A 15,032-nucleotide genomic window follows, 5' to 3' on the forward strand; every position below is an offset into this window, starting at 1 on the left:
TTCTTTGAGAATATTCACATATTTTAACTTCTTGAATTATCTGCACAATGATGGAAGATATCAAGTATTTCCTGGGAATTTATTAGTAGTAGTATTGTGTGTAAATTATTTTCTCTCTCAAGATGAGTAGCAAATATTACCTGTTATTTTAGATAAATCTTACAAGTAAAATATTGCATTTACATTATTTACAAAGCAACAAATCATCTATCTAAGGTTGATGGAATTATATATATATACATATATGTAATATTGTAGTGATATTTTAAGACCTATTATTCATATCTCTGAAATAAAACTAAAGCAGTTTGCCATTCAAATCCACTACAAATGTCCATACTAAATGCTTTGTATTTTAAACATACACAGTATACTGCATGATCTCACTTATATGTGGGACTTAAAATAGCTAAACTCATACAAGCAGACAATAGAATGCTAGTCACCTGGGATTGAGGCGTGAGGTACATGGGGAAATGTTGGTCATAGGTTACAGAATTTCAGACACACAAGATGAATAAGTTCTGGAGATCTAATATTAGCAATGTGAATCTAGTTAACAATACTGCATTGTATGCTTGAAATTTGCTAAGAGAATAGACCTGAAGTCTTCTCACATCATATTCAAAGAGAAGTAACTTGGGATGCCTGGGCGGCTCAGTGGTTGTGCATCTGCCTTTGGCCCAGGTCATGATCCCAGGGCCTGGGATGAAGTTCTGCATGGAGCTACCCAACCCTGCTTTTCCCTCTGCCTGTGTCTCTGCCTCTCTCTCTGTCTCTCTCATGAATAAATAAAATCTTTAACGAGAGAGAGAGAGAGAGAGGGGAAGTAATGTGAGGTAATGAATATATTAATTAGCTTGAGTGTGGGGGTTATTTCACATTGTATACTTATATCAAAACTTCTAATTGTACACTGAAGATATACAATTCTTATTTGTCTTTTATACCTCAATAAAGCTGGAGGACAAATAAGGGTCATCTATTGACCAAGTACAAAAGGTCTTCTTCTTATGAATGGTGGTATCACAGAAGTTGGAACTAGAGGGGAAATAACTATACTTTTTTAGTCACACCTGTGTATTTTGTGGTTCCCTTTTAATCCTTGATCATTATAAAGAAAAGTTGATTCCGCAAGGACTGTTTCCATTTTAGTGAGGAAAATGATAGGTGATAAAGAGATGGAGTTCAATAATTGTCTTTTTTATTCTTTTATTCTTTTCCCTTCCTCCTGTATGTTCATGTTTTGTTTCATAAATTCCACAGATGAGTGAAATCACATGGTATTTGTCTCTCTCTGACTGACTTATTTCACTTAGCACAATAGTGATGAATCACTGAATTCTACTTCTGAAACCAATATCGCACTGTATGCTAACTAATTAGAATTTGAATAAAATAAAAAGTTTGAAAAGAAAAATAAATAAAAAAATAAATGTCAAGATTTAAAGACAAGGTTTTAGTACAAAGTATCTTCACTTTGAGAATAATGCATTTATATTCATTTGTTAAAAATACATTTGAAAATAACCTTTGAGTATATTAGAGCCAGTGTGCACAATATAAATAGCAATTACTTAAGATGAAATTGGTAATATTTAAAAATTTTCCATATTGAATCTCTTGAAAGGGGGTGGGACAATATTACAAGTAAAGAAAGAAAATATTGCAAGAGGCTGCTTATATAGATTGAATCTGTATTTCTAGCATCACCAAAGCTACACTATATTCATTTGAAGAATAATATCTGATAATCAATGATATACATTCTGTGAAGAAAAATGGCATAGGAAGGAGATTCTAGATTATAAATTTATTATTACTTATCATGCAACTATTTTACCCCACTCAATCAGTTATTCAGGTTAAAACTCTTTTCAGAAGGAACAGCAAATTGTATGCCCAAAGTCATAAGGTATACATTATATCTTAAGGTAATCATCTTTGTTAGGTAATATCTCCTTGTTTTAAAGAAATAATTGAAGTGCAAAATCCATCTATAGCAAATATTTATTACATGGAAAGCAGGTTAAACATATGTAAGAAAGTGCAGCATGACTAAGGGCTATTAGGCTATTAGTTTTCTTTTCTCTCTTTTTTTTTTTTTTCATTGAATTTCATTGGATTTTTTTTTTCATTGAATTGGTGACTGGGAATATATTTTCTAAAATAGAAGTGGGGAAGCATTCAGCCAGAGTCAAAGTTGATATCAGAAATCTACAATCTACTACTCCAAATTATATTACCCTCGATTCTGAAGACAAAATTAAAATTAGAATTTTATTTCTATCGTATCACATAGAAAAACAATTTTAATAGGAAAAATTAAAATTCTGTTTTTCAGTGTAACAAATTTAGATCAGGTGCATTTTAACTGTAAGAAGTTAAATCACCATCTTGATTAACTGAATCATTTTCTTAAGACTCAAAGTTAACCAGGTATTACCAGATAGCCTTTACGCAAATGGAAACAATATGGAAAAATAATTTTCCCAAAGTCCAAAACTCTGGCATCCATGTTTATCTTCAAGAATAATACAAGATAAAACCATAATTGTAACTGAAGTACTTAAACCTGCTCCTACTGTAACTGGGAGCTTTAGGAAACTGTAATATAAACTGAAAGGGCTTTTAAATTTAGGATATATTTATTAAGGATTATTTCATATATTTCCAGGTGGGCAAAACTAAAACTAGAGACCAGTTCTCACAACCATCTAGTCAACATTACAGCCAAAAGGGGATGGCGCCAAGGGAAGAAAGAGCAATGTCTTCATCTATCTCATAGTTTTGCTATCGGAGACCAGTTATCTCTGTTGCTACTCTTCCTACGACAACTCTACTCAATGAAAAATGTTCTTTGAATCCGACCCCAACTAACTTGCATGTTTTCAACACAAAACATTACATTTAGAAATATAAACAGAGCCAGTAAAAAAAAAAATTTGACTATTTATGCAGTAAGAATTAGGTAATAATTTTAAAATGCTTCTAATTTAGTAATGAAGAAATTATTTGAATAGTTGACCATATAGGATTAATTATAACCAAAATTGTAGACTGTGTTTAGCAGATATACACATGAAAATACTACATTCTGGGCAGCCCAGGTGGCTCAGCAGTTTAGTGCCGCCTTCAGCCGAGGGCATGATCCTGGAGACCCAGGATCGAGTCCCACGTCGGGCTCCCTACATGGAGCCTGCTTCTCTCTCTCTCTCTCTCTCTCTCTCTCTCATGAATAAATAAATAAAATCTTAAAAAAAGAGAAAAAAAATACTACATTCTAATCCTATCACACTTCTTTTATCTGAGGGTTAAATCTTTTACTTCAAATAAATAAACGCAATATGTGATATGTCAAAACTCTTTGAGACCAAACAACAGAATCATTTTTACAATTAGGACAAGTCTTCTTCTGATATCATTTAGTTAATAACTAGAAATTTCAGGAAATACCTGCATTTTTTCATTGTATAGTATTTATGGAATTAAATTTAATTTGTATCCCTCAAAATTGGTAAACAACTATTTTTTAAAATTAAGACCAGTGTCAATTTTCTTAAAAATTCTATTAAGAAATGAGCATGAATGTTCTTTCATAAATAAGAATTTAAAGAATCATTTTGACATTTTCATAATAAGAAAGAGAAGATATTTTAGATGAAATCATTTTCATGAGAAAAAAGGAGCTATACATATGAGCCCAGATGTTATGGCACATGCCAAGTATTTTGAAAAGTGCCAAAGATGGGTTATATTATTTCAATGAAAATGCAACTCCAAGTATGACAAAATGAATGATTGTTTCTTTTGTAATTTGAAAAATTCCTTTTTACTATTTAAATCCATTATATCAACCAATCTTCTTTTTTAGGAATGAGTGTTATTAGAGACACTTAGTCTAGTCAGACTTACATGGGAGTAGATCCTGACTTACTTTCTAATGACAAAACTTTGATGAAATTACTGAAATTCTTTAAACATCAGCTGTCTCAGCTTAAAAATGTGGATAATAATACTATCATCAGAGGTGATTGTGTTGATTAAAGGAAATAATCTAGGGATCCCTGGGTGGCTCAGAGGTTGAGCATCTGCCCTCAGCTCAGGGCATGATCCTGGAGTCCCGGGGATCAAGTCCCACATTGGGCTCCCTGTGAGCAGCCTGCTTCTCCCTCTGCCTATGTCTCTGCCTCTCTGTGTGTGTCTCTCATGAATGAATGCAATCTTAAAAAAAAAAAAAAAAAAAAAACAAAAACTCAGGACTCAGCACAATACCTGGCAACAAAAAAATGTGGTGTCTCAAAATCACATCATCACTAATATTTAAGTACTAAAATGGATTGGCTGGGATTCATATAACTATGTGTAAAATACTTAGTACTATTAGAGGTACTTAAAATATTATCCAATATCATCAAAGTCTTTACTTCTTGCTGGGTCAAACTGTATATCACTACATTCCTCACCTTTTCTCCAACACCACCGACTGAACCAATGGATCCTGGGGGTCCTTGTGGTCCCTAAAGTGTAGAAAAAACAATATAGTTATCCTCATTCTTGTAACAAATAACAAATTCATAAACATATATGGTAGTTCTCAAAGAGGGAGAAGCATATGCAAGAATATTCTAAGTCATTGAAGGATGGGACAAAATGATGTCCGTTATTGTCAAATTTACTGGATAGCAAATAATTTATTTATTTATTTTAAATTTTTTTTAGCAAATAATTTAATTACATTAAATTGATTTTCAAATTCACCAGAATTTCAAAGATATGCCAGAAAACTTTCCAACTCTAGTCATGTTGGTTGATATGCAGAAGATAATTTCAAAATCCTTGCCCATTGCATAGGGAAGAATAGAGGGTGATTCTGTAAATTTTTGATGTGGATCAAAGTATGACTCTGGTTAAGAGTTAGGTGATCCATGCTGAAAACAGTATGAACCCTCGTTTAACCTGTATATTACTTAAGGAGAATTAAAATGCAAAAGCTCGGTACACCTGGATGGCTCAGCGGTTGAGCATCTCCTTTCCACCCAGGGCGCGATCCTGGAGACCCAGGATTGAGTCCCGCATCGGGCTCCCTGCATGGAGCCTGCTTCTCCCTCTGCCTCTCTGTCTCTCATGAATAAATAAATAAGTCTTAAAAAAAAAAAAAAACCAAAAAACCTAAAAGCTCTTTTAGTACATCTATTCCTAGTCTATTTTACCCCATTCTGGCCTGAGCTAATTAAAAGCAGGTATAACAAGAGCAATTGAAAACAAGAATAAACGACTTTTTCATTGTGAAAAGTTGAGATCAGAGGAGAGATGACAACACACTGTACATTTGCTAATGGTAACAGTAAGATAAATGTGGCATTACATTTCAAATCCTGTAATATTGTAGCAGTGGGTCGATTATTAAGCATGGGGAAGACTGTCTTTACACAATTGAGCGGAAACATCTTACATGGTAAGATATCTTGCATATAATTCTCTAATATATCTTATATTGAATGTGAACTATGAACCTCTTTTATATGTGAGGTGACCAGTTCCCTATAAAGCCTATTTATTTTCCTATAAAATGAAATGTAGTGAGTAGATGATTTTTGAGCTCTTGTCCACTTAAACATTTAGCAATAGTGCAATTATCTTCACAGTGTCTTATATACCATCTGTCATTAAATAATACTGACATTTATACAACTTCAAAATAATTAACATATATTTCACAGTTCTTACATCAGCTCCATTGGGACCTTGAGGACCTCTTGGGCCTGGAGGACCAGGTGGACCCTGTAAGAGATGAATATGAAGGTTTATGAGGACCAAACACACTATATTTCTGACATCTTCATTTTGCAATCAAGAAAATGAAACGAAGGGAAGGGGGAAGAAATGGGTAGGAAATACCAGAAAGGGAGACAGAACATGAAGACTCCTAACTCTGGGAAACAAACTAGGGGTGGTGGAAGGGGAGGAGGGCGGGGGGTGGGGGTGAATGGGTGACGGGCACTGAGGGGGGCACTTGACGGGATGAGCACTGGGTGTTATTCTGTATGTTGGTAAATTGAACACCAATAAAAATAAATTTATTAATAAAAAAATAAATAATAATAAATAAATAAATAAATAAATAAATAAATAAAATAAAATGAAACGAAGTTTCATGCTGTAAAATCATAACTGGTGAACCATAGCAGGGTTATAAGTCATTGTTGATGGATATAATATCATGTTAGCAAATGAGTCTCTACACAAAGCTAGGAGGAAATTAGGACTGCGGGCAAACAATTTGATTAAAAATTAGAAAATCAGGCTATTGCTACTATCTGGTACAATGAATTCATAATACAACAGAAATATGTTATACTAGAATATGCTAGAATGTTGATTTAAAAAGGAACACAAAGTTGGAACAAGAAATGGTGCTTGATTAGATTTAGAATTTATTAATTCTATAAAAGTATTTTTTATTTGTATATTCTGTTTTTTTTTTGTGTGTATGTGTGTCAGCTCTTATGTTCTACATGTTAGAACAGAAATAAGATTAAAGAACAATGTTCTTTCTCCGGTTGTTCACTAAAAAGACCTCAGGGCACTCCTTACAAAATACTGATGTCTGGAACCCCTTACCTCAAGGTTGTGATTAAATTAGTCTGTAGTGAATACCAGGGCATTAGAATTACTTTTAAAAGTCACAGTTTATTCTAATATCTTTGTTGAAAACTTCCTTACTAATAGCTATTATTATTAGTAATGTCAGAGAGAAATCTATTAATGATTGAAGGAACCTTAGCAATCACATCTAGAAAGGAGCTATGTACCCGATGCTGCTCAGAGTATTAGTTGAGTCAGCAATGTTTATTATGTTCCCTGTTTTTAAGTTTGCTGTGATGTAAAGAATATTTCCTTATTTGAAGAAAATAAAATCTAAAATGCAAGTGTAAAAATTTCAAAACATGTATTCTGAAGGAAGTAAGAGATGGGGGCAATGTTTATTGAAAGGAAGGATTGATTAGGAAATTTACTCATTACATTTTATTATAGATTTCAGTTACCTTGGATAATTGTTTCCTTATCCAAGGTAATGCTCAAGGAACAAATATGTGTATTTCAAAGTTTTAGTGAACCCTTAGATTCATACTTAAGAGCAGAAAGCCAGAATCAGTAAGTGCAAATTATCTTGTCATATCCTTCTAATTCAGATAGAATCCCTTATTAAATTAGGAATTTGTTACAAAGTACAGTTTTGTGCTAACTTTTGCTAATTATCCAAATCATAGGTGACTATTTCCTCCTCTTTACCTGGTGCACTTCAAAGTCGGGAGCTAAAAACTAATAAAAACCTGAAGTTTGGCAGTTTATATAGACACAAATAGTACATATACTTAGAAACAAAAGCGTAGATAACCACATATCAATCAGTAATGCCGCATGTGCATATACCATTACTGCAAAGTGAAAAAGGGAACAGAACGAGAGGTATTTGCTGAGAGAGACTCCAATGGTCACAGACAGGTTGGGTGGGAAAAGAGGGAGGCAGCCATCTGAAAAATCATGGCCTTCAGGACTACTTTGTTAATATTACTAGATCTGAAGAAAGATTTTAGTAATAGGAAAATTCACAATAACCATAATATCCTAAAAGATACAAACTTACCATGGGACCAACATCCCCATTTTCACCTTTTTCACCAGGCGGGCCTGGCAGTCCCTAAGAAAACATAATAGGAAGACAGGAAAAGTCACTATGTATTTAAAAGGAAACTTTTGGCCAATTTCTAATATAAAATCAAAATTAGATATAATGCCAACAGGAACATGAAATTAAGATTTAGAAACTGTCACCTGTCAAAATACATTCAATGCAAGTTTTAATTGCATATAATAAAATCTCATACCTACGTTTTCAAATAAAATTTATGCTTTGTATAATATTATACTGTTTGATTTTAGTTACATGAACTAAAACCATAATTTAATCTGGGAATTCATGAACACTTAATCATTTGCTTCATCTTTTATGAGAAGTATATAGGACTGCCATTGCAAAGATTTTTCTGAAAAATCCTGTCCCAAATGATTTTAGGACACCTTACTAAAGTGAGGTTTTCATAGTTATGTACCAATTTGACAAAACTCTTTTGAAAATAAGTATTCCAGGGGCGCCTGGGTGGTGCAGTTGGTTGGGCGACAGACTCTTGATTTCCACTCAGGTCGTGATTGCACAGTCCTGGGATCAAGCCTCATATAGGGCTCCCTGCTCAGTGGGGAGTCTACTTCTCTCTCTGCCTCTGCCCCTCCCCCTGCTTGGGAGCACAAGCGTGCTCTTTCTTTTCAAATAAATAATCTAGTATAAGTTTATCTGTGAAATATGCTTAAAATAGGTATAATAATTATTGGACAGAAATAGTAAAAGTGGCAATAGGTTTTAATATGGTAAAATTATGGATCATTTAATTTTTTAATGTTTTTAGTATTATTACCATCATTTATTTACACCTTATACACCCTATACATATTTTATTTTAAATATGTGTATAGTAGTATTTCAGACACAATTTTTTAAGAAATAAAAATACACAGCACAAAAGCTATAAATCTGTGCTGGCATTTTAGTAAAATTATTGACTTGGCACTACACTGCAGTGACTGCAAATTATTTGACCATGACCCATAGTAATAAATATATATCACTTATTACTCCCTAAATGTGCACATGCAAAATGGCTGAAAGATGAGTTTCAAAAAATAATGTCCTTAATACACAGATGATGATCTTTGATATTTTTACCTTGTCCTGTTATATTTCACTTTTAGAAAACCCTGGTAATAACCCACTAAACTATTTTTATGACCTCCTAATTCCACATGATTCTCAGTTTGCAGAGAGGCTACTTTACTGAGTATATCTGTAAACATTTTTTAACATGGCATTTATTTATTTTTATGACAAAGTCTTAATTACTAATTTATAATGGACAACATACACGAAAATTTCATTTCCTTGTTCTCAAATGTCACTTGGATGTCTAGGAAAATAATCAGTTGCATGTACGTCCCAAACGGTTAATATTATTTGATAGTAGCTTCTAGAATTACTAGGAAGTTCCTGGGAGGACATAGCCAGGTAGTATTTTAGATTTTAGCTTGCCTAAAAACTAGCTGGGAAAGATTGCTAAAATTTTAGATTCCAAGATGTGCAACCTTGGAGATTATAATTCACTGATAGAGCACACAAACTCAAATTCTTGAACAGGCAAGTAGATTTTAACATTTAATATTTCATTTTAAATCCATGTTGTTAAGTAGCACGCATTGCAACTTAAACAAAAGTAAATTCTTATAAACACCATATAAAATAATAATCACCTTCCTTATTTTTTTGGTCCACATTTCTGCCTCATTTTAGCATAGAGTGAATCTGATTTGGAATCCTCAAATTGAATAGTATGTAAATAATAGCATTCATAGTTTTCTTTTATTTCTGTAGCAAGCACGGCTCTGTATTACCAGCTTCTTTTTTGTGCATGAGTATTCCTAATATTAGCTCAATAGGGACCTCCCAATAAAAAACACTGAAATATTTATTTCTTTCTGACGAAATCTGGTTATAGCATAAGTTGATTAAGACAGAATGTTCTTATCATTAAAATTAATAGAGACATAATGAGTCAAATTCTTTTGTTGCTGGAAACTAAATGTGCTAAATGGTACTACAGTGTTAATCAGTTTTCATATCCCCCAACTTTCTTCTAAGGAATAATTTACGCATGGAGATATTCTGTTTAAAGATCTGTCAACTTAAAATCATTTGTCACTTAAGTGATAAAATAAAAAAAAATGAATTTACGCCAAGAACTATTGTGCTATATGTCTCCTTCATATGCAGATAAATTGTAAACCCCAAGTTGAAAAATCAAGTCACTTAACCATAATATTAGATTATTATTATTTATGTATTATAATTGCTAATATCTATTCTGCTATGAAGACTCAATTAAAGGATGCAGATGCAATTGTGAACATGTTAATTACATTAGCATCTTTTCAGATTCCTGATTTAAAGAGGTAGCTGTGGGGAAATATAATCAATTTTGCAGTGAACTAATTTCTTGAGTCACCCTCATTAAAGAGCACATTTCTTACATTGTGGAAATGAAGGTAATTTTTCATTTAATATTTTATAAATATAAGCTACAAAGCATCTTCTTTAATCATGAAGAACTAAACTCCTAAATTACAACCTTATAGAATCAGAGTAATCAGTTAAATGAGAAAGAAGAAAATGAATGGTAACATATCCACTAGCAATCTAATTTTGAATGCCTTGTTATTTTCAAATAAGTGTGTTTCTCGCACATGTTGATATTTTGTACTCAAGATTGCTCATTTATTTTTGTCTAATAAACATAAAGGAGGTAAAAACATAAATATGAACATGAAGTTTTTGCATTTCCCAAGTCTAAGAAGAATCATTTTAGCATTAAAAGCAGAAAATTATAAAATAAAAGCATATTCATTGGATGTCTAGGAAAATAGCCAGTTGTATGTACTTCTCAAATGGTTAATACCATCTGATAGTTGTTTCTAGAATATACTATCCAGTGAGTGATATGACAATATAACTATGATAATAAAATTAATTATATTATTTAAAATATAATCTGTGTGATTATGTACATAATAAGTTATTTGATATTAAAAATCAGTATTCAGTGACTTTACTTATGAAAATAAAGGTAAAAAATTAACTTTATATAAATTCAACTTTTATTTACTTTCCTACAACTTCACAAATTGTTAAGGACAGTGAACTAGATGATTTAATTTAACCATTTCTAATTGCTAATGTGTCATAACTCATATCCCTATGGTACCCAAATATCATTACAAACAAAATTTTATAATTTTCTGGAGGATCACTAGGTAGGTATACAATAAGCATGTGAAAGAAGAGAGCCAGATGTTTTCAAAGTTTGTAGGAAGCCGTAAACATGGAAGAGAATGAAGAGAATGGAAGAACAACTCAGAACAGGAGATGTCTACTATGCAAAGAGTTACCTAAGAGTCTAGTCATAAGATATATTTGAATGAAACTTTGAGTGATTTACAAATCCCTATCTCTTGTCCTGGATATGCCTCACAAAATGCAAATTATAATTTAAAAGAAGTTATTTTAAGTGATCAATCTATTGTTAATTATTTACCTATTGTTGCTTAACATTTGCTCTTGGCAATGCTGTTGGTGATTGGGACTGGCAGTCTGCTCTTTCTCAAAATGCTTATACATTTTCTTAGGCATCTGAAGTATCAATTTTCTCACTTATGGAACCTGCAAGAGCATCCGTCCAGCCTCTCACTTTTAATGATCAGTCTTCAAAAGGGTTGTCGTTCATTTTTAAGCAAAAGGAGAATGACAAAAGAAGGCATAACACCTAAGGTGGGGCTAACATTTAAGTAAGTCAGTTACTATGGCTAAACATTGTATCCAGATTCCTACATAGAAGGAAGGGAGGCTACTTGGCTTGACAGCCACCAAAACACCTGGTGTGAGAAGAGGGTGGACATGATAGAGTGCACAATGTGGAGAGTATCTTACCTGAAGACCTATGGGACCAGGAGGTCCTGGGAAACCTCTGGCACCCTCATCACCTTTTTGTCCAAACATGCCCTGCTGACCTCTGGGACCTGGCTCGCCATCACCTCCCTGGAACAGAGCAAGGAAAATGATCATAAATTGGAAAAATCATGATTCTGATACAGGTCATAAAAATATAGCCATTTCTAATTTAATCAGAGCTGGCCTATTTATAAGTAACACATAATCTTTAAGATTAAATCTTAAAATTTAATTGAATCTTTTAGGATTAAACTTCCATTATCTGCTACAAATACACCATTGTTTGATTTACAGCCTTTGTTTCTGGAGTATGACTGAGTTTGATTTTCTCATGTATGCCAAGTAAAGTAAAAGCTGCCTAACCAGGGGAAAACAATGTTCAGAATTTACTACAAATTAAGTACTTTCAACTGTTGTTTTTTTCTTTTTCAAACGAAGTCACATCTTTTGTTTATAAAGATCAGCTTGGTTAGCCATATTAGAACATTTAAATTTGATTCAACATTAAACGTACGGACTCATCATGACACAAAATCAACTGGTTATGTGACAGTTCATAAATTTCATCAGGGAACCATGAGGACATAAATTTGCTGAACAAAGAGGAATACTTACAGCAATTCCAGGGGCGCCAACAGGACCCTGAAGACCTGGGGGACCAGGAGGACCCTGCCGTGAGATAAAAATCAGTAATTTTGAAACTGAAGCCTGAAGAGTCTCAGCTATAATAGCACAGAAGGTTTCGTTGATCATAATCTATTATGCGTCTCTACACTTCTATGGAAAAGAAAAGAAGCCTTTTGCATTCAATGCAGCCAACCGTTCGTTATTTGTTTTACTTCTTGAGACTCAGACTTGCATATTTGCAATCAGCTTTAAATTGGTAGTTATTGAAAGCACTCTCATTTGTAATGTTGTGGATATTTAAAAGTGGATTTTTATGCTAAGGCATTGAAGTTTCACATTTGAAATTTTTCAAAATGCCAGATTCCCTTAATGCATGAGTCAGAAAGAGCACTTAAAAGATTTGTCTATACACTATCTTCTAAATGAATATTGGAATTGGGGGATTCTGTACAGACAGAATGTGGTAATATATACAAATCTAAATTTCCTTCATGTGAAATACATAAACTTAGTTTATGTATACCAGAACTCCTAATTTTGAGCAGTAGATCTCGTTAAGTCTTACATGCATAAACATTTCTTCTTAACGGTCTTTTTTTTTTTTTTTTTTTACATAAATAACTGTTCAGTCACTATAAAAGACCTGAGCACTAAAGAAAAAGTCATTGTTTGTGGCAGTAACTGCCACATGTTGGGAAGAGTATTTAAAGCAAAGGTTCTGAAAGCACAGTTCATAGACCATCGGGGTACCTGAGACACTGTCAGATTTCCACCAGGTCAAAATCCTTTCATAACCACACAAGACATTATTTCTCTTTAAATTACAGGGATATTTGAACTAATGATGCAAAAGTGATGGAGTTTTTAGGTTGGAATGATTGCATAACTTAATACGTTAATGTCAAAAAGGGGTTTAATTAGAATTGACTGAATCCCAACTGAATATCTGCCAAAGAGGTAATATCATAAGTAGGTAATGCTATGGAGAAATATCCATGGTTAATAGGAAAAAAAAAAAGTTGAATGAGCAACGCTCCTCAGTAAGAACTAGGAAGCTTACATTTTCTCCTTTGTCACCCTTGCTGCCCTTCTGTCCGGGTTCACCGATTTCACCCTGCGTTGGAAAGATATTTAAGTGAAAGTTTATGTCTAACATGTCATGCCCGCCATTGCAATTGTCATCACTATCATCCCATTATCAAATTTTACTTTAATATAATTGTATGCTAGTGTTTAATGTCACTGTTTAAACTGTAAAATCCTGGGTTTTCTGCTTCTCTCTTTCTAGTGTTGACTAATAGACAACCAAAAGTCAATTGAACTTTGAGGAATATTGAAACTAGATTTTTAATTCACAAAATCAATTTTTGTCTGAAATATCATCACTGTAAACTGATAATGGAAGTACATTGCTTCATTCAAAAATATAATTATGCATTAATAAAAATTACTTAATTTTTTCTCCTGGTTTTCTAAATGCTAAAATGTTACACATTATCAGATTACTGGTTCACAAATTGTGTTATATATGGCATTTCACAAGAATATTAGAAGACACATTAAATTCATACACTTAACAGGGCAGCCCGGGTGGCTCAGCGGTTTAGCGCTGTCTTCAGCCCAGAGCGTGATCCTGGAGATCCGGGATTGAGTCCCACGTCAGGCTCCCTGCATTGAGCCTACAGAATTCTCCCTCTGCCTGTGTTTCTGACTCTCTCTCTCTGTGTTTTTAATAAATAAATAAAATCTTAAAAAAAAATTTCTACACTTAACAGCCCTACATTCAGAATCAAGAGCTTAGAATCTTTACTTAGAATCTTGGGCAAAAGAGAAGTACAGGATTATCAAATAGGTAAGGGACCCGTTCTTAAGTCTTCCTTTGCTGTATCCAAGATACTTGAAGTATATACAAGCAATTATTTAAATTAGTTTCACATTTATTTCAGAAACTATATATTTGAAAATAAACACAGAATTTTGGCATCTGCTATTTTCCCCCCTACTATTGTGTTTGTGTTCCCCTTTTTGGTTTATATCTCACATGCTATTTGTGGATAGGCAATATTACTCAAACTAAATTAAAACTTTGGAGCACATGGAACATGTATGAAACTTCGAAAAAGCTATCTTAAGATATGGTATCTAATCTTAAGAAAACTTCAATCTAGGATTCTTGATTAAAAAATTAAATTTTCAGGATCCCTGGGTGGCGCAGCAGTTTAGCGCCTGCCTTTGGCCCAGGGCGCAATCCTGGAGACCCGGGATCGAATCCCATGTCAGGCTCCCAGTGCATGGAGCCTGCTTCTCCCTCTGCCTGTGTCTCTGCCTTTCTCTCTCTGTGTGTGACTATCATAAATAAAAAAAATTTAAAAAATTATTTAAAAAAATAAAATAAAATAAATAATAAAAATAAAAAATTAAACTTTCACAAGAGGTACTAACATGAATAGAAAATACAAACCTTGTCTCCATCTTCTCCAGGGGAGCCCGCAGGCCCAGCAGGCCCTGGGAGACCCACAGGACCTTGGACTCCATCTCTCCCTGCGGGGCCTTGGGGACCTTTTTCTCCCTGTATTGAAAATCCAGCAGACCATTACTTCACTGTAAGAAATCTATAAGGTAGCTGTTTATTATGAATTTTATGTACAGCTGCAATAGTCATACTCTGGATTCCATATTTGATACCAAGAAACTATTTAGTGTTATTAAGGAAAAAAAATGTGCTCAAGTAGCAAATGATGGCACGAAAGATCCCCACATTCTTTCTTGACTGCAAATACCATCCTTGTTA

At 33.4% G+C, this 15,032-nt stretch overlaps 1 protein-coding gene across 2 annotated transcripts in view; it reads right to left on the reverse strand.

Moving 5' to 3' along the window:
* COL11A1 (collagen type XI alpha 1 chain) overlaps positions 1–15,032 on the reverse strand; it is a 196,897-nt gene that overhangs the window by 32,639 nt on the left and 149,226 nt on the right. For both annotated transcript variants that reach the window (XM_055340297.1, XM_055340296.1), the window contains exons 43-49: positions 14,703–14,810; positions 13,302–13,355; positions 12,230–12,283; positions 11,594–11,701; positions 7,652–7,705; positions 5,731–5,784; positions 4,467–4,520 (exon numbers count right to left, since the gene is read on the reverse strand). In XM_055340297.1, the coding sequence (XP_055196272.1) occupies positions 4,467–4,520; positions 5,731–5,784; positions 7,652–7,705; positions 11,594–11,701; positions 12,230–12,283; positions 13,302–13,355; positions 14,703–14,810 (486 nt within the window). The remainder of the gene's footprint in view (positions 1–4,466; positions 4,521–5,730; positions 5,785–7,651; positions 7,706–11,593; positions 11,702–12,229; positions 12,284–13,301; positions 13,356–14,702; positions 14,811–15,032) is intronic.

This window comes from Nyctereutes procyonoides, unplaced genomic scaffold, assembly GCF_905146905.1.
Source record: "Nyctereutes procyonoides isolate TBG_1078 unplaced genomic scaffold, NYPRO_anot_genome, whole genome shotgun sequence".
Lineage (NCBI taxonomy): Eukaryota > Metazoa > Chordata > Mammalia > Carnivora > Canidae > Nyctereutes > Nyctereutes procyonoides.